This window comes from Varanus komodoensis, unplaced genomic scaffold (assembly GCF_004798865.1).
Source record: "Varanus komodoensis strain SLA01 unplaced genomic scaffold, ASM479886v1 scaffold15, whole genome shotgun sequence".
Classification (NCBI taxonomy): domain Eukaryota; kingdom Metazoa; phylum Chordata; class Lepidosauria; order Squamata; family Varanidae; genus Varanus; species Varanus komodoensis.
In genome coordinates, this window is record NW_025335440.1 from 1,115,730 (window position 1) to 1,134,698 (window position 18,969).

The 18,969-nt window shown below is 51.6% G+C and overlaps 1 protein-coding gene across 1 annotated transcript in view; it reads left to right on the top strand.

The window, feature by feature from the left end:
• Positions 1–18,969, top strand: part of ADGRB2 (adhesion G protein-coupled receptor B2) — a 108,902-nt gene that overhangs the window by 26,183 nt on the left and 63,750 nt on the right. The window contains exons 3-5 of the mRNA XM_044424930.1: positions 2,503–2,667; positions 15,544–15,708; positions 17,979–18,143. Of these exons, the coding sequence (XP_044280865.1) occupies positions 2,503–2,667; positions 15,544–15,708; positions 17,979–18,143 (495 nt within the window). The remainder of the gene's footprint in view (positions 1–2,502; positions 2,668–15,543; positions 15,709–17,978; positions 18,144–18,969) is intronic.

Here is an 18,969-nt window from a genome sequence, read left to right on the forward strand (position 1 = left end):
ATAAACACCCTGGGAGTCACTTCCAGCCATATAACTGTGGGTCTGCCTCAGGCACAGCGGAAAAACCTGTTGGAGAATCAAGGTTTTCATGTTTCCTTTCCCAAGAGGGCCAAAAAATTCTGCACATTGTAAACTAGCCTTGTGCAGGAAGAGAGATTTGGCTTCATCTGTCCCTGATGTGCCAGTTTCATGCAGCGTGGTTTTTTTATGAGGAACAATTTGGAAAATGACTTTGGACCTGAAGGCTTACCGTCTCGAATCTGTTCTGTGCAGTTTGCAGAGCAAGCCTGTGCACTGCGGAGATGCACAGGACATGGCTTCCCCATCCCGGTGCTTCCTCGGACCGCTTTCGTCCAGAGGCTGATGTTTGCACTGCAGCTTTTAGGATAAGCTGCCATGGATTGAGCAGGCAAAGCCCAACGAGTCCAGTGCCCTCCCCAGGAAGCAGACATGGCCAACGGCACAACGCAGCTCATGGTCAGGGTTGCTTGGGGGACCCGGATCTGAGTGTGAACTGACCTGTGCCGCCCCCTCAGACTAACTGGGGGATTGGAACTTGGCTAATCCTTCAGCCCAGGGGTCCTCAGACTTTTTCTAAAGGGGGCCAGGCAGCAGGTGCCAGCGGTGGGTGCGGGCCGCCAAGGCGGTGCAGGCAGGGGGGCGCGGGCCGGCGATCAGGTGGGGTGCGCGCGCGCGCAGGCGTGGTGAGGCGGGGACGGGGGTGCATGCGGGGCGAGGCGCCTGTTTGCTCGCGAGAAGATCATTTTCTCTGATCAAGTCCAAAACAATCTCCCTGCGAGCAAGCTGCTGCCAGGTGCACACGGCGAGGCACCAGCTTGCTCACGAGGAGATCATTTTCTCCGAGCTAGCCCAAAACGACCTCCTCACGAGCAAGCCACGTGCCCACGCGTGCCCGCATGCCACCCGGCGAGTACAAAACCTGTGGGGCAGACTGGTTGAATGGGCATGGCGAGCCGGATCCGGCCCGTGGGCCTTAGTTTGAGGACCCCTGCTTTAGCCCTTCACAGACATTCCAACAACTGACTTCAAAAAAAAATCTAAAAATACATTTAAAATGAATATTTCCAGGGGAGAAATCTTTAGAAATGTGCTTTTCAAGAGAAAATGTATATTTGAAAATACATATTTTGGAGAAAATATGCTTTAAAATACATATTTAAATGTGAATTATAAAGAAGAGTAGAATCTTATACATGTTTAGGCAGGGAAATGTTTGGGTATGCTGGGAATTGTGGGGATTTTTTTCAGCAGATATATACCTAGGATTGGACCCTAAATCACAGAATAAAACAAATGCTAGATGGAGCTATTTATTTGTTTAAGACTTTTGTATGCTGTCCCTTATGCATGGTATTTCAGGATGGCTTACAATCATTAAAACAACCACAATAAAACTGCAATAAATAACAATTATCCAAAAATACAAATTAAACAAGTTAAATAAAAGTGACTGTTAAACATTAAAATTTAAATTAGTTTTTAAAATAACAGTTAAATAAAAAGGTTTTAACCTGGCGCCGAAAAGAATATAAACTTGGTGCCAGGCGCACCTCTCTGGGGAGTGCATTCCATAATCTGGGCGCCACCGCAGAGAAGGCCCTCCTCTGAGTAGATATCCTTTTTACCCCCTTCAGGGAGGACTCCCCAAGCAGAGCCTCTGTGGCAGATCTTAAGGGGCGTGAGGGCATATAAGGAAGGAGACGTTCCGTCAGATATCCTGGTCCCAAGTCGTTTAGGACTTCATAGGTCAAAACCAGCACCTTGAATTGGGCCCGGACTTCAACTGGAAGCCAGTGGAGCTGATAGAGGACCGGCGTTATATGAAAATAATGACCAATCCCTGTTATAGCAACCTAGCTTGTGAGTGAACACATATACAGTGGGAATCCACCAGGAATAGGCAGATTGACCCAAATCCCAGCACAGGTAAGAGAATGGGGAGAAATTTTGAGTGCGCTCACTTCCAAAATTTGCTAAATTCTAGATTTGCTTACCCAATTTGAAACCTTCAAGCCAACAGAGAGGTGCACATGCAGCTCTCCTCTGAAATGTGTGCACCGCTCCAGATTTTGCACTGGATTTTTCCAGTCCAAAAATGCTTACAGAAGAGGTATATTTGGGCAAGGTGCAAATAAAGTGCATATTATTAGGAAAGCAGCATTCAGAAATGTTTTGTGTAAGGGATCATCGCTTGTAAAATGCCATGCTAGGCAAAATTGTATTCCAAAGATACAGAGGCCTGTACCAGAGAAACACTCGCAGAATTGCCTGTGCGAAATGCTTCTTTTCAAAATGCAAGTAGGAACAGGACAGGCGGAACGAAGACTGGGAACCGAGGAACTGTGTTGGGGGCTCACGCCCTCCCTAGCGCAGGCGCCGCGTGGCCGAGCTGCTCGTGCGTGTCTGCCGGCCTGCGCTGGCAGTGGCTAACCTGCAGCCTCGCCGTGTTTGTGAGCGCCTCTCTCTCTCTCTTTCTCGCAGGAGACCCTGCTGCCGAGGAGTGGTCCCAGTGGAGCGTCTGCTCCCTGACCTGTGGGCAGGGGACCCAGGTGCGAACCCGCTCCTGCGTCTCGTCGCCGTACGGGACCCTGTGTAGCGGACTGCTGCGGGAGACCCGGATATGCAATAACACGGCCACCTGCCCAGGTAGGCTGGGAGAGTGGGCGGGCATGGCTCCTCCCCCTCGACTCCTTCCTGGTTTTCCCTCCGGCCCTGGCTGCTCCCAGGAGCGATGCCAGGGGCTTTTCTTCTCGCAGCCCAGCACTTCTGCCCCCATCAGGACAGGCTCTCGCCCACGAAGAGTGCAGCTTGCTGTGGGCTGGAGCTTCCGTCTGCATTTGTTTTGGCTCAGCCCTAGTTCAAGTCTATTAAGATTTAGTAATCCATTTAGCCCCCACCACCCAGAGACGGGCGGTTCATGAGGGGAAACAAGTTAATAGCGCTAATATATTAAAAGGGAGTTTCATCCATAATCCGTAAGTACTATGAGGAATGAACGAAATAAAACTAACTGGAACGGTTAGTACTGAATTAGCAATATGTTTTTAATGTGCACTATTTAATTAAAGAGTATTTTACCCTTAGTACAACTCCCCTTTCCCCTGCCTGCCTTATACCCTCTCTGATCATTTTGGTACTGGGGAAAATGCTGCTGCTCATGCAGACTTTTAAAGGCTGTCAGCATTTTTCTGCTTAGGGTCGAATCCTGCGCAAGCAGAGGCAGGAATGGGGCAGCCACGTCCAGCGTGCCCGGCCTCTCCTCAGCCCCGGCACGCACGGGCAGGCAGCCTTAGGGCAGTGCGGGCGTTGCTCCCTCTCTTGACGGACTGTCGCTGCTGTAACCTGCTGTGCCGATTCTTCTTTCAATCATGCTTTTGTTGTTTCTTACTGCATTGCCAGGTGCCCCGGGAACACAAAATTAGGGGTCAGCTGCGAATTATGTAAATAAATGCAGATATTCATAAAATGTGTAAAGGAAAAAACATCCTCCCAAAGCTTGCTTTTATACACTCAGAACTGTTTCTGGTTGGGCCCAGGAGTTATCACCACATCATGAATTCTTGTTTGATCCCCTGTTTTAAGGCCCAGGTAACAAGTGGCCCGGGGACTGCAGGTGGTGCAGTGGTTTAAACCGCTGTGCTGCTGGGCTGGTTGATCAAAAGGTCGCTGGTTCGAATCTGCACAACGGGGTGAGTTCCCGTTGCTCCGTCCCAGCTCCTGCCAACCTTGCAGTTTGAAAGCATGCAAATGCAAGTAGATAAAAAGGTGCCACTTCGGTGGGCAGGTAACAGCGTTCCGTGCACTTTGGTGTTTAGTCATGCTGGCCACATGACCACGGAGACTGTCTGAGGACAAACGCTGGCTTCCTCAGCTAGGAAACGGAGATGAGCACCGCCCCCTAGAGTCAGGCATGACTGGACGTAACGTCAAGGGGAAACCTTTACCTTTACCTTTTTAACAAGTGGCACAGGAGCTCTGTGTTTCTTTTGAGGTGGACGGCAGCATGACCCTATTCCTATTTACTTAGATTGTGTTGAGTGAGGCTCACTCCTAGGTGAAGGGTGCACCCAATTGCAGGGGGATTCTGTTGGAGCAGTGGTGCTCGGTTCTTTCTCCTTCTGTTTTGCTGATCTAAATCTCTCCTCTCACTGCTGGAGGGTAAAATGGAAGATAAACATGCTGGAAGCCCCTCTCCTAGGTTTCTGCACCAAAAGAAGCTAGGTGGGCTAAAAGGGCCTTTTCAGTGGTGGCACCCCCTTATGGAATACACTTTCCCCAAAGTGGATTGTCTGGCCCCTATCTTATGAATACCAAGCAAATATCCTTCTTTTCTCCAAGGCATTTTAGCAACCTAGTTACCAATGCTGGTCATTGTTTTGCATTATATTGCATGTTATTCTTTTAACTATTTGCAATTGTGCTTTATATTCTAACTGTTCGATTGCCTGTTAGGTTTTAACTGTTTGAAATTCACCCAGAATACATAAGTGACTTGGGGGATTAGAAATATGCTCCACAAGCAGGCAAACAGACAGAAGGTGGAGAGACCCTGAAGTTGGGGAAGAGACCCTTCTCCAGCGTCGGCTCCCCCACCCCTCCAGCTTCCCAGCTGCTTTTGTCTTATCGAACAATGAACTCACTTGGGTGCCCAGGCACGACTCTCCTGCCTGCAGAGCACTCTGACCCTCCGTGGGCAGCCTTCCCCTCTCTTTGGCTGTAGTCCGATGAATGCGTCCTTAGGATCAAGTCCCACTGACCTCCGTGGGGCTTACTCTGGGCTGGAATCACACAGGTCTGGCCTGTTAAATGTGATTCCAGTTCAGGGCCAAGAGAGACCTCCCGGGATGTGTTCAGCTTCTGCTTCATTCTCCAGAAGCAGCAGGCTGAAGGCACGCTCAAAGGCTTGGTTCAGACTGGACTGGGCTCCCCACATAGGAACCTGATTTTCTCTGACTTTCCGAGGCTGGAGGGAAATCCAAGCCCTGAAATTGACAACTGAGGGCACGTGGTCGAGGGCAGCCCCTTGGCATGAGATGTCCTGCATTACACATTTCAGAATTGCCGCATTGCGTGTCCTTAATTCGCATACGTGTGTTTTAAGAGTTTAATTGCAAAAATGTTCCCTAGGCTGCGTTTTGCACCCACTGACAAGGGGGGAAGCACTCCTGCGTTCTGGGCCACTTACTTCTAAGGAGACATGGCCAGAGCGACCCATTCTGCGTCACTCATGAAGGTGCCCTTGACCTCCCTCCTCTTTGTAAAGTCCTGCTTCTTCTGCAGGCCCTGAAAATCTGAGTAGCTTTTGGAATCTTTGATTCAAAGAAGGTGGAAAAGCTTAGGCATTAATTAGTATTCTGAGCCCCATGACAGCTAATCGATGATGGGCCATCATCTGCTTGAAAAATCAGGTTTTGGTCTGAAAACAATGACGGCAGTTGAATTTGGGTGAGTGCATAAGGTCATTGTGGAAAGGTATTTAGTTGGAAAAAACCTTGCTCCCTCCCAGGAAAAAAAGAAGCAGCAATCTGGATCCATCACAGATGGGCTTCTCTGAATCTCTCATGAGTGTGTTCTGATTAAAGATTCTTGTCCATCCTGCTTCTAGGCACCATTGTCTGTGTCTCTGAATGAATAAACAACCAGGAAGCTTGTTTAGATAGATAATTTGCTGGGGATTGTAGAACAAATTAAGCTATACAATTGACATATAATGAAAAAGAGGGAAGAATATTATGGCTTGAAAGGCTTTTATTAAGGCTAACTGAAAACCACAAGGTAGCAAGCTGGATTTTTGGGTTTCAGAAAATTTTTCTTCAGGGAGAGCCCATGCCTAATATTTTAAGCCTGATGATATTCAGGAAACCCTTTAGGGAAATTTGGTGGCCTTGGGCCAAGAGCTGAAGTCCTCCAGCTTTCACAGTGCATGCTGGGACAAAGGGGTGAAGGTTGTTCAGCTCTTCAAAAAGTCAGCAGTTAATTCAGATCTCTCTCAAGCATTACTCAGAAAAACTCCCGGGTCTCTTGCAAATTGGAAGGATCGAGAGCCAACTTGGACATCCTGCTATTGGCAAAAGTGGAGATTAATTTTAGAAGGTGCAGTATGCATAAAGAGATGTTCTCCACCTATTGGGATGGAGAACCTGCATCTGATCGCACAGATTGGGCCCACTGGGCTGACCATCGTTCTGAGGAGTCTCGAGTGAGGACTGAGCCACGGGCAAATGCAAGGAGGAGCAAAGTCAGTTCCTGGGTGCTCTTGGTTCTGCCCAAGCATTCTCCACCCAGGGAAAGCCCAGTGGAGCAAAACCAGCTTCCTGACCAAGTGTCAGCTGTAGGACCCCCAGCTAGTGCTTTGTTTGGGGACCAAGGAAGTGATGGAGGCAGCCCAGCCCCTGTGGGAGGCAGTCCAGGGCCAGGCCCAAACCTGCTGCCTTCTCCCTCCTTGTTGTTGCTAGTCGCGAAGTCATGTCCGACCCATCGTGACCCCATGGACAACACTCCTCCAGGCCTTCCTGTCCTCCACCATCTCCTGGAGTCCACTTAAGCTCACACCGACTGCTTCAGTGACTCCATCCATCCAGCCACCCCATCCTCTATCGTCCCCTTCTTCTTTTGCCCTCAATTGTTCCCAGCATCTGGATCTTCTCCAGGGAGTCCTTCCTTCTCATTAGGTGGCCAAAGTATTTGAGTTTCATCTTCAGGATCTGGCCTTCTAAAGAGCAGTCACGGTTGATCTCCTCTAGGAATGACTGGTTGGATCGCCTTGTGGTCCAAGGGACTCGCAGGAGTCTCCTCCAGCACCACAATTCAAAGGCCTTAATTATTCGGCACTCAGCCTTCCTTATGGTCCAGCTTTCACAGCCAAACATTGCAACTGGGAAAACCATAGCCTTGACTATACGCACTTTTGTTGTCAGGGTGATGTCTCTGCTTTTTAGTATGCTGTCTAGATTTGCCATAGCTTTCCTCCCCAGGAGCAAGCATCTTTTAATTTCTTGGCTGCAGTTCCCATCTGCAGTGATCTTGGAGCCCAGGAAAATAAAATCTGTCACTACCTCCATCTCTTCCCCATCTATTTGCCAGGGAGTGAGAGGAACAGATGCCATGATCTTAGTTTTCTTAATGTTGAGTTTCAAACCAACTTTTGCACTCTCCTCCTTCACCCGCATCAAGAGGCTCTTTAGTTCCTCTTCACTTTCTGCCATGAGAGTGGTATCATCTGCATATCTGAGGTTGTTGATATTTCTCCCGGCAAGCTTAATTCCAACTGGTGATTCATCTAGCCCCGCCTTTCTCATGGTGTGCTCTGCGTATAAGTTAAATTGGCAGGGAGACAGTATACAGCCTTGCCGAACTCCTTTCCCAGTGTTGAACCAATCAGTGGTTCCGTGTCCAGTTCTCACTGATGCTTCTTGACCTGCATACAGGTTTCTCAAGAGACAAACAAGATGGTCTGGTACTCCCATCTCTTTAAGAACTTGCCACAATTTGTTGTGATCCACACAATCAAAGGCTTTAGCATAGTCAACGAAGCAGAAGTAGATGTTTTTCTGGAACTCCCTAGCTTTCTCCATGATCCAGTGTATGTTGGTAATTTGATCTCTAGTTCCTCTCCCTCTTCGAAATCCTGCCTGTACTCCTGGCAGTTCGCGGTCCACATACTGCAGGAGCCTGGCTTGTAGGGTTTTGAGCATAACTTTGCTAGCATATGAAATGAGTGCAATGGTGTGGTAGTTTGAACATTCTTTGGCATTGCCCTTCTTTGGGATGGGAATGTAAACTGACCTTTTCCAATCCTGTGGCCACTGCTGAGTTTTCCAAATTTGCTGGCATATTGAGTGTAGCACTTTTACTGCATCGTCTTTTTAGGGTTTTGAATAGCTCAGCTGGAATACTGTCACCTCCATTAGCTTTGTTGTTGCTCAGACTTCCTAAGGCCCATTTGACTTCACTTTCCAGGATGTCTGGCTCGAGGTCAGCGACCACCCCATCGTGGTTATCAGGGACGTTAAGCTCTTTCTTGTATAGTTCTTCTGTGCAATCTTGCCACCTCTTCTTAATCTCTTCTGCCTCTGTTAGGTCCCTGCCATTTTGGTCCTTTATCATGCCCATCTTTGCATGAAACGTTCCCTTCATATCTCCAATTTTCTTGAAGAGATCTCTGGTCCTCCCTATTCTATTGTTTTCTTCTATTTCTTTGTACTGTTCATTTAAGAAGGCATTCTTATCTCTTCTAGCTATTCTCTGGAATTCTGCATTCAATTGGGCGTATCTTTCTCTTTCTCCCTTGCCTTTCGCTTCCCTTCTTTCCTCCGCTATTTCTAAAGCTTCCTCAGACAGCCATTTTGCTTTCTCGAATTTCTTTTTCTTTGGGATGGTTTTAGTTGCTACCTCTTGTACAATGTTGTGAACCCCTGCCCATAGTTCTTCAGGCACTCTGTCTATCAGATCTAATTCCTTAAATCTATTTGTCACCTCTACTGTATATTCATCAGGGATATGATTTAGGTCATACCTGAGTGGCCTACTGCTTTTCCCTACTTCTATTTAAGCCTAAATTTTGCAACAAGAAGCTCATGATCTGAGCCACAGTCAGCTCCTGGTCTTGTTTTTACTGACTGTATAGAGCTTCTCCATCTTTGACTGCAGAAGCACATAGTCAATCTGATTTCTGTGTTGACCGTCTGGTGATGTCCCTGTGTAGAGTCGCCTCTTGGGTTGTTGGAAAAGAGTGTTTGCTATAACCATCGTATTCTCTTGACAAAATTCTACCAGCCTGTGCCCTAAATCATTTTGTACTCCAAGACCAAACTTGCCTGTTATTCCAGTTATCTTTTGGCTTTCTGCTTTAGTATTCCAATCCCCCATGATGATAAGGACATCATTGTTTGGTGTTATTTCTAGAAGATTTTGTAGGCCTTCATAGAACTGGTCAACTTCAGCCTCTTCAGCACCAGTGGTTGGGCATAGACTTGGACTACTGTGATGATGAATGGTTTGCCTTGGATTCGAACTGAGATCATTCTGTCATTTTGGAGATTGTATCCCAGTACTGCTTTTCCTACTCTTTTATTGACTATGAAGACTACTCCATTTTTTCTCAGGGATTCTTGCCCACAGTAGTATACCTGATGGTCATTTGAATTACATTCACCCATTTCTGCCCATTTTAGTTCACTGATTCCCAAAATGTTGATGTTCAGTCTTGTCATCTCTTGTTTGACCATGTCCAGCTTACCTTGATTCATAGATCTGACATTCCAGGTTCCTATGGAGTATAGATCTTCGCAGCATCGGACTCTCCTTTCACCACCAGATACATCTGCAACTGAGTGTCCTTTCGGCTTTGACCCAGTCGCTTCATTCTTTCTGGCGCTACTAGTACTAGTCCTCTGCTCTATCCCAGTAGCATATTGGACACCTTCCGACCTGAGGGGCTCATCTTCCGGCCTTTTGGTACTGTCCATGGGGTTTTCATGGCAAGGATACTGGAGTGGGTTGCCATTTCCTCCTCCACTGGATCACGTTTTATCAGAGCTCTCTGCTATGACCTATCCATCTTGGGTGGCCCTGCATGGCATGGCTCATAGCTTCATTGAGCTACACAAGCCCCTTTGCCCCAACAATGCAGTGATCCATGAAGGGGGACAGTGATCCATGAAGGGGTCTCTCTCCTTACCGCTCCTAATTTCAGTAAAACAGACCTGTGAATGTTGATGCAAGAGAGCACTGTGAAGGGATTTGCCTAGAGACAAATGAAGGGTTGCCCAGAAAGCTGCCCAGGTGGTCCCCAACATGGCCACCTTGAGAGGGAACCCACAGATCTCATCCTCGGTTATGGGCTGTTGGAACTGGAAGGCCGTTCGTTCTGCCCTGGCTCGGTATCATTTCCAGGACCAAATCTCCACAGCAGCGCTTGGATCTTGCCAATGCCCTCCTTGCTCTCTTGCTTGCATTTTTCTCGGCAATTACCACTGTGGTATCACATCCACTGTGCAGCGGCAGACATGCATCGGGTAGTGACGGCTAAGATAATTTTAACCTTTAGGGTTAAAACCTTCGGTACTTCCAAAATTGCGGAAAAGAGACCAGGAAAATTGAGTCAACGTGCCAGAGGAGGTGGTCTCCACGTCTCCCCTGATCCTCCAGGTGCATTTGCTGGGGCATTTCCAGGAGGCCCCCTCTTGTCCATGGGCTAGGCGTGCCTTATTCCCACTCCCCATACGGCTCACCAGGCCTGGGCAGAGGCCCCTCACCATCCCTGAAGCTCCACCCCTTGGGAAGCATGAGGGCAGAGGGAAGAGGAGACTCTGCCACACTGCATGCCAAGGAGGCAGCAAAACTCTGGACATTGAATTCCTCACTAACCCCCACGAGACCACGACATGGAGGAAAAGATCACCTCTTTGCTTGTCGCCTTCGGAGCAGCTATGTGCTGTGCACTGAGGCAGAGCATCAGAGAATCTGAGAAGCCCTGTAGGATCAGCCCTGAGGTCGATCTAGTCCAGCGCTGTGCACGCACGGGGGCGAACCAGCTGCCCGTGGGATCCCCAAGCAGGGTGGGTGCCAGGTCTCCTTTTGCACAGCTCCTCAGCAATGGAGGGGTGTAGGCAGGCTGGCTCTGCTGAAGGAGGGAGCTCCTGGCCAGCAGGGCTAGTAGCCACCCGAAGCCCCTCCTTCACAAATCCGTCCAACAAGGCCTTCCAGTTCGGTGGCCATCACCTCCTCCTGGGGCAGCAGATTCTATACTTTGACTATATACTGTGTGAAGAACTTCCTACCTATGGGGTGGTGTGACGTGGTGTCCTGCAACAGCAGGGGGTTGGACTTGATGGCCTTCAGGGCCCTTCTGACTCTTCTGTTCCGTGATTCCGTGATCTGCCTCCCTCTCCCCTTTGCCCTCTTCATGGCTGACTGGCAGCACCTCTGTCATGTCTCCCCTGACGCACCTTTTTTCTAACCTGAACAGCCCCAGTTCTCACAGCTGACATGTGGAACAGGGAGAGAGAATGAAGGAATGAGTGAGGTGCATGAGGGAGACGATGGGAGTTGGCTGGCTCTGGACGAGTGTGCCGGCGTTGCGTGCCGGCAGGGGAGCCGGCCCTTTCCCCTTCAGGCAGGCCGCACGTGCATCCTGGCTGCAGCCAGCTCACCCCTCAGCCTTAGACAGGGGGTGATGTAAGTGGGGCATGGTGCAAGGAGATTCGGACTCGGTGGCTGCAGGATAGCGATGCTCAAGCCCTTGGCTGCAGCCTGTGCCACTAATGCTACACCACTGGCGCTTGACCAGCAACTTCTCTGCCTTCACTCTGGCAGCCCCCAGGCAGCCCTGCACATCTGGGGTACTTTTTGGCCGAAGGAGATGTCCCAGTACTTGGAGAGAATTTCCAGCTGGCATTGCACCGCCTGTGAAGAGCAGAAGCAACACGCCAGCTGGAATGGGCTTTGTCCCTCACACACAGTTCAGAGCATTAGGCACCTGTCTCAGTCATAAACCTGCTCGGTTCGGTGCCCTCCTCCTCGGCGGGGAGCCATTCTCCAAGGTCCCTGGCGGTGAGGGCTCCCCTTCCGTGTGCAAGCATTTGCTCCATCATGGAGCGATGGCCATTTACCACCACATTTCCCGTTCATGAGGCTCTGACCGCAGCACAAATCAATGCAGACCTGAATAATTCTTGAGGACTTGCATGTGCAGCTGACGCGATTCCACCTCATGTGCGTCCTCCTTCTAAAAGAGAAGCTGAAATATACATTTATGCAGATCCAGATAATTGCTGCATATTTGCATGCACAATTGGCTTAATTGTGCCACAATCTAGCCTGCCACAGAAGTGGAGAAAGTTTCATTTTCTGGTACATTTCTTGTTGTCATGCTTCACCTAATTATACTCAAACAAGATTTCATTTTGCCCGCAAAAGACAAGAAAACCCTTTTTAAACCCTGACTGTTTTTGTGAATCTTGCAACATTTTTATTCCTGAATGGTAAAAACAATTCAGGCCATGTTTCTGGCTTAATTTTTTGAAGTGAACTTTTTTCAGCCACCTCTCAGTGAAGGCTTGAGCCAGGACCAGGGTATGTTGCTGCAATACATGCCCACCATTTTATTTGGCTTTCGCGTCCTCCTTCCTGCCAGGACAGAACTAATCAATTAGACTCCTAAGCAGGGCCTTCGCTTTTGTGTTTGAAATGTGCATTTCTGTACATGCATTTTTTCAAAGCCAAGAGCATGTAGGAAACAAACACCCAAACAAGGAGGTGGAAAATGTGCTGTGATTTTCAACGGTATTTTCCGAGGCAGGAATTGCTGCCTGGGAGAAGGAGGTGGGAATGCACCTTTCTGTAGCCCAGCTTATGCAGCTTAAAACTGGATTCCACCCACTGGTTTAGCATCGCAGAACTTGGTTATATCATTTTGATTTTTTTTGGGGGGGTGTAGTTTCATGATCTTAATGTGACTGTGGGGAGGCCTACCAAGGAAATACCTGGTGATCTTAGTCCAAATTCATGTGGCACTTTCCTTTCCTGAGTATGTATTGTGGATAGGATTGGACTCGGTTCTGGATTCAAGCCCTGCTCAGCCATCGATTTGCATGGCAGGTATGACGAGCGTTGCAAGTTTGAAGGGTTCTGCTGGTGATGCAGAAGGACAAGAGTCAAGACTTCCAGCTTTGGAAGGAAGAGGAGAGATTAGATTCTCAGGAGACCATTGCTGTGGGCCCAGCATTTCTGTCAGAGCTGTCTCTCAAGAAGAGAAGACAGTCAATGATTTAGTGCAGTGTTTTCCAGTTTGGCACCCTCAGTGTTGTGGCCTACAGTTCCCTTTTTCCCCAGCCCACACGCAGTGATCTGCTGACCACGATGATAGGAATTGTAGTCCCACACATCCAGAGAGTGCCCAGTTGGGAAACCTGATTGTGTGCCTATCCACTCTGCACTGAGAGCACATGGTTGCTGCCGCCACTCCACAAATCTTCCCTGCATCACCTGTTAGCACCTAGTTGAAGCAGGTGTGAGGTGCAGCCTCACTGTCCTCGGTGCTGCTTTTGTACTGCTGCAAAAGAAATGCATCTTGTTCGTATTTTAATGTGAACTCGCCTCATTTGCCACATTTGTAGCTGCATGAAATGCCGCTGTCCTTTCAAATCCCCACTTCTTCAATTCATGGGCTAGAGTTCACAACGATATGAACAAAACCTCATTTTTTTAAAGGGATTATGCAGAAAAAGTGGACATCAGTGCATGCATGGCTGAAAATGCTGTTCACAATGCACTGGGCTAGGAAACCTGCAAGAACGTGGCATCCTGGGCAAAACTGTGCAGCTAGTGACAGAGCTTGGCAGGCTCATCCGTGCCAGCGCTTCAGTGGCAGTGCCCGCAGGAGCTGCGAAATCCTGAGTGAGTCTCTCACTTCATGAACCTGCTTCACCTGGGCAGTGCTGAGAGACGTGGCCCAGCTGCTCTCAGCTGGAGTTCTGAGCATATGGGGACCCCGGCCGGTTCAAACCACCAGGCTCTCTAGTCCAGTGTTCCTTTCCCCAGCACAACCAGTGGAATATGCCCAGCAAACCAAGAGTTAGGCCCAAAGACAAGTCCCTGCTATGTTATTTCCCTCTAACAGCCGGTATTTAGAGGTGTCCTCACTTGGAACAAGGCTGTTTTATTTGGCTATCACGGCTAATAGCTGCTGGGAGACCTGTCCTCTGTAAATTTATTTCTCCCTTTTGAAAGCCATCTCCATTCACAGCTATCACTGCAACGATGGCAGAGGCTTTCCTGCATTAAATATGCATTGTTTGGAATGCCAGACCTGCTGCCACCTGTCCACGTCATGGTGTGAATTCATGTTCTTGCACTTGCAATGGGGAAGAAACCCCACGTGGTTCTTAATTTTACAGGACTCCATCACAGAGAGAGAGAGACCAAGAGATCACTTCTTTTTTTCAAGCCTCGCCCAGCATGTGCCAGGCTCTTCACATCCTGGGCTGAGCCGCACAGTGCCTTCCTAGCCTCCTTGGGCGGGGGCAACCTGAGCTGTGGGCAACCGACTCTCCGAGTGTGGCCTCGCCGTGAGGAGCAAAGGTTCCCCCCCTTCACTTTCCACCCCTTTTCACCATGCCATTTAGGCGGAGTTTGCCCTGTCCAACTTTCACTCTTTGCTGGCAGCCAAAGCCTCTTTCTGAGCCATTGTGTCTGCAATGTATTGATTTATTATATTTACACCCCACCTTTCCGCCACTGTGGACCTCAGAGTGACTCCCTGTGACTCCCAGGTGGCCCCCCTCCAAGCCTGGGCCAGCCCCAGACCGCTGAGCTGCAGCGTGGGGGCTGATACCTCATGTGCCTTCAGGCCTGACTCTGGATGAACCCTGTAACATGCACAGGGTGGCCCATGCGCAGAGATCCCGGACGCCGAAAGGAGGCGCACGGAGGGTGGTGCGTAGGGGCTGATGGTAAGGACTGAGGCTTGCCCATCCTCGTGACCACTCGGTCTGCTCCCGCTCTGAGCAGAGCCTCTCGGTTGCCATCAAAGCCAGTCCTGGTGCTCGATCCTGCCGGCAGCACGCTAGCTCCCGAACGTGGCCGCCTGCAAACCATGCAAAAGTGGATGGGGCTCTTTCGGTGTGATATGCTGCAGAAAATGTCCGGAATGCACTGGCTGTCAACCCTCCCGGGGGAATCCCAGAAATCCAGCATGCCTCTGGCAGTAAAACATACCGAACCAGACTAGCAAATACCGACCATTTTCTAGTGTCAGCCTTAAGGAGAGATTTCACTGAACACATTTTAAACATGCCCCGGATGCCTTTGAGATCAATGCTAGTTCCCCAGGTTCATGATGGTTGGGTTGGGGTGCACACAGGGGACGTATCCCACCAGGGCAGAGCAAGTTTGGACCAGAGTTGCCCAGACCAATATGCGAGCTTGACCTGGGAGTTTCCCCGCCACGGTCGACCTGACCAGCGGTCTGTGAAAGGCTCTCTGGCTGGCCTCACTTGCGCCCTTGCAGTTCTCCCCTTTGACCAGAGATGGCCCCCTTGGGCCTCTGGAAGGGCTCTTCCTCCAGTGCAGGGGCTCCACCGGTGGGGCAGGTGCTCTCTCCCCACACTGCGGCCCATTTCCTGGCTGGACCCTCTGCTGAGTTCCCTCAAGCCCCTGGCCCCTTCTCTGCAGCATTTTGAACATCCGCTGTGAGGGTTTTCAAGGACATTGGCAACAATTCTTGGCCCCTCTCATCCGCCATCCCTGGCCAAGGCAACGTATAAGCAGGAAGTTCTTCAATGCGCCGAGCCTAAATCCTGCTTCCCCACCGCCCTTCCTCTTGAGCCCTTTGCACCCATCCTCACAGACAGGGCTAGCCGCTCATCGTTGCAGGAAGCCCTTGTTCCCCATTCTCTGCTCGTGCCCTTCTTCCTTGCACGGACCCTTTGCCGCCCCACACTTGCCCTCCCTCTTCGCCTCCCCAAGCATGCACCCAGCCAAGCGGTGGCCCCGCTCTGACTGCTCTGTGGTGTGTTGCAGTTCGTGGCCCGTGGCAGGACTGGTCCCCCTGGAGTCTGTGCTCGGTGACTTGTGGGCGAGGGTCCCGGACCAGAATGCGGCCGTGCGCTGCTCTGCAACTGCGCAGGATGGCCTGCGAGGGGCCCACAGCCCAGACCAAGCCCTGCAGTATCACGCTTTGCCCTGGTTAGTAACTGGCTCCTTGAGTTTCTTCCCCACCGCAATGTTTCCCAGTCCCTCCATCTTTAGGCTTCCTTCTGTGCCCACAGTTGCCGATAGGCCAGCTTACACAGCCATTTCTGAGCGTGCAAAAGCAGGTCTTGGACACCCCCGCCCCGTAAGGTGGTCTGAAGGGCACGGAAGCACGGATTTCCGCATTGTTCGGGACCTCATTCACATTTCCTCAATACTTGCAGAGCGGGGAGGGGGAACTCCCAACTTGTGGTAATTTTTCACCAGCAAAAGGCTGCTCAGGAGAGAAGGCACAAAGTCTTCCCTGGTGCAGAGGAGCCCCCTTCCCTCTGCAGGTTCATGGGACCCCTCCCCCCCCCATGCCTCCCCTCGTTCTGCCCATGAGCATCAAAGGAAATGCATCGGGGACTCCCTCACTGCCTAGGCAGATGGTGCCGCTTGAAAGGCAGAGCGGCAGGAGAAAATGCAGCACACACAAAGCCGCTGCGACTGAAAAATTCTGCTCCAAAAAGCGCAACCAGCCAGAACCCTCAAATGCAGAGGCAATAACGGCGAACCCTCAGCGCGGTCCTGTGGCAATGAAATGCTGGAGCGAGGCAGTGGTAAATCGTGAGAGCAAAGCGTCGCAGCCATAAAGAGCACGTTTCAGGCGGCAGGGACAGTCCTAATAGGATGCTAAACCTAATATACTGGCACCCCACGACAATAACCAGGAGGCCCTCCTTCACCTTTCCCGTCCTTCCCGTGGTTCCTTGCCATGATGCACCTTTACTGGATCCCCGGTATTTGGGCATGTGTCTATCCCATTCGTCTGCCTGCTTTAGCAGCACAATGTGCTGGCTGACGGCTGCCCTGAGCAGGCCGTCACTCTCAGGGACTGCCGCCCTTGGATGCTCGCTGGCCGCTGTCACTCTGCCTGCCTGCCTGCCTGCCTCCGCTCCTGCCCATTGGGCGCAGTGTGCTGTGTGGAGCAGGGTTGCCGACCAGGCATGTGCCCTGTGCAGCCCCCTGGCCATCCTTGCCAATGAGGCTTCTTGCAAATGCATCCCGGCAGAGCATCAGGCCCAGGCCGAGGCCCAGAATCTGCCAGATTCCCTGGGCTTGTCTCCCCGGGCTCTGGTCCACTCCACTGGGGTCCTGAGTCCAAGTCTAGTGAGCGTGCCCGGTGTTCACAGCCCCCCCCCCACGAATCAAGCGCTGGTGCTGCCCAAGCACTCTGCACCAGACGCAGGAGAGGGCTGCCTGCCTCCGGCCCACCGGGGAGGGAGCCCCGTGCACTCGCGGCCCCAGCAGTGTCCCTCGTGCGTCCCACTGTGATGGGCTTCATTTCTGCTGCTGCTGCTGCTGTTGCTCCTGGCGCAGAAACTGTTTTTTGGCTGTGCAACCTTCTTTCTGAGAGCATTGCGGATTTCCTTTCAGCCCAGCTCAGCTCGCTTCCCGAGATGGGGCTGAGCACAGGAGGAGGTCCGTGAATGCTGGAGGGAGGGATTCCTCTGGATTTTGGCCAAGCCCTAGATGAGACTGGAGCTGCAGCGAAGCAGAGTCACTCCCTCACAGCACAGGGTGCCTACTGGCCCTCTTGGCCAGCCTTCAGCTTTGGCTGAACACTGGCATTTATGGGATCCATCATGCCTTTCTCCACAGCACCCCCCGCCCCAGTCCCTTGGCAGTGCTTGATGTCCAAACATGGGTGGGGAGAATCCAGTTGGGGATGGAGGCCAGCGAGTCTGGGGCAGGACATTAGGAGCAAAGGGTTGCCTGCAAGACTTCCGGGACTGAGAGCAGGTACCCGAGGGCTTGTTCCAGTGATGGCCAAGCTGCAGGAGATCCCTTGCGTGTGTTCCCCGCTCTCGGGCAATGCCCCTTCCTGTTGGAGGCAGCCCTCTGGCCAGGAGCTTCCCACTACCACCTGCCCACTGTCTCTGGCAAGCTGCACCCCCAGGAAAGGAAAGACTCACAGAGCCCGGCAAGGCTCTTGGGACAAGTGGGGGAGAAGCCACAAGCAAGCGAGCAGTGGCCGGTGGGGGGGGGATCATGACTGCAGCACCCCCAGTGCCAACTCCTGCAGAGCTTCCTAATGAATGATGCAGGTGGAAGGGAACTAAATGCACAGGCACGTGCCTGGAGGATCCTGCGGCCGAGCACGGAGCCAGACGGGCTGATCATGATGGCAGAAAGAGAGGGTAGTCCTTGCCTCCCCCGCCCCCCTCCCAGCTGCTCCACCAGCACTGACGGGACTTGCCCCCTGTGCTTTTCTGTGACAGTGGAAGGCCAGTGGCTGGACTGGGGGTCCTGGAGCCGCTGCTCCGTGTCGTGCTCCAACGGGACCCAGCAGCGCACCCGCAAGTGCAGCGTCGCAGCTCACGGCTGGGCGGAGTGTAAAGGGGCTCACGCCGACGCCAGGGAGTGCTACAACTCAGAATGCCCAGGTAAGGGGGCCCTGCGACGTCCCCTCCACGGGGTGGGGGAGCAGAAGAGGGCCAGTGGGCACAGGCGAGAACCCACAGGCCAAAAGCTCCATGGAGGTGGGAATCCTCAGCACGCCGTCCTTGGCCAGGACGAGCCTTGGCATGAAGTGAGTGTGGCTCAGGGGCTTTCCAGCCCGTCGTGGGAGGGGACAGGAAGCATCTTGATGGGTGTCTGACTGCAGCAGAGATGGCAGAGCCCGCGTGTTGCAATCGTTGTACTGGGATTTGGGTGAACGGGGTCCTGGTCCCCAGTTGGCCACAGATCTTTGGCCAGTCTCTAACTTTCAGGCCAAGCGACCTCACATGGTTGTGGCAAAGATACAAAGGGAGGAGAAGATCCATATGAGCCACCTGAGGCTCCCGGGAGGAAAGGAGGAGGGCCGTCAAAGAAATATGAGCTCCCAGTGTCTCCAGTGAAGCTGGTCTCTGTCCTTCCAGAAATGAGAATGATGTCATTAGGACCCATCGGGACCTCTGGGCATTGAGCCGGGAGCCTCGCAGCCTGAGCCCTGAGCCCAAGGGAGCCTCCTGAGGGTTGCCCGTGTGTGCACCCTTTTGAGGCAGGAAAGGGACCCAGTGGGTGTGACATCAGCCAGCGCAGACAGAGGCCGTGTGGCACCTCTGCATCCAGGTCTTGTTCTTGGTCCAGCTGCCCAAGGTCAGAGGTAGTTGGGATATTTGTTTGTTTGTTTGTTTAAAAAAACGGATACCCTGCCCCACCCGATGAAAATCCGATGGGCCCCTAGTCAGCGCCTTCAACACCACAATGCAGCCATTTATAGCCCAG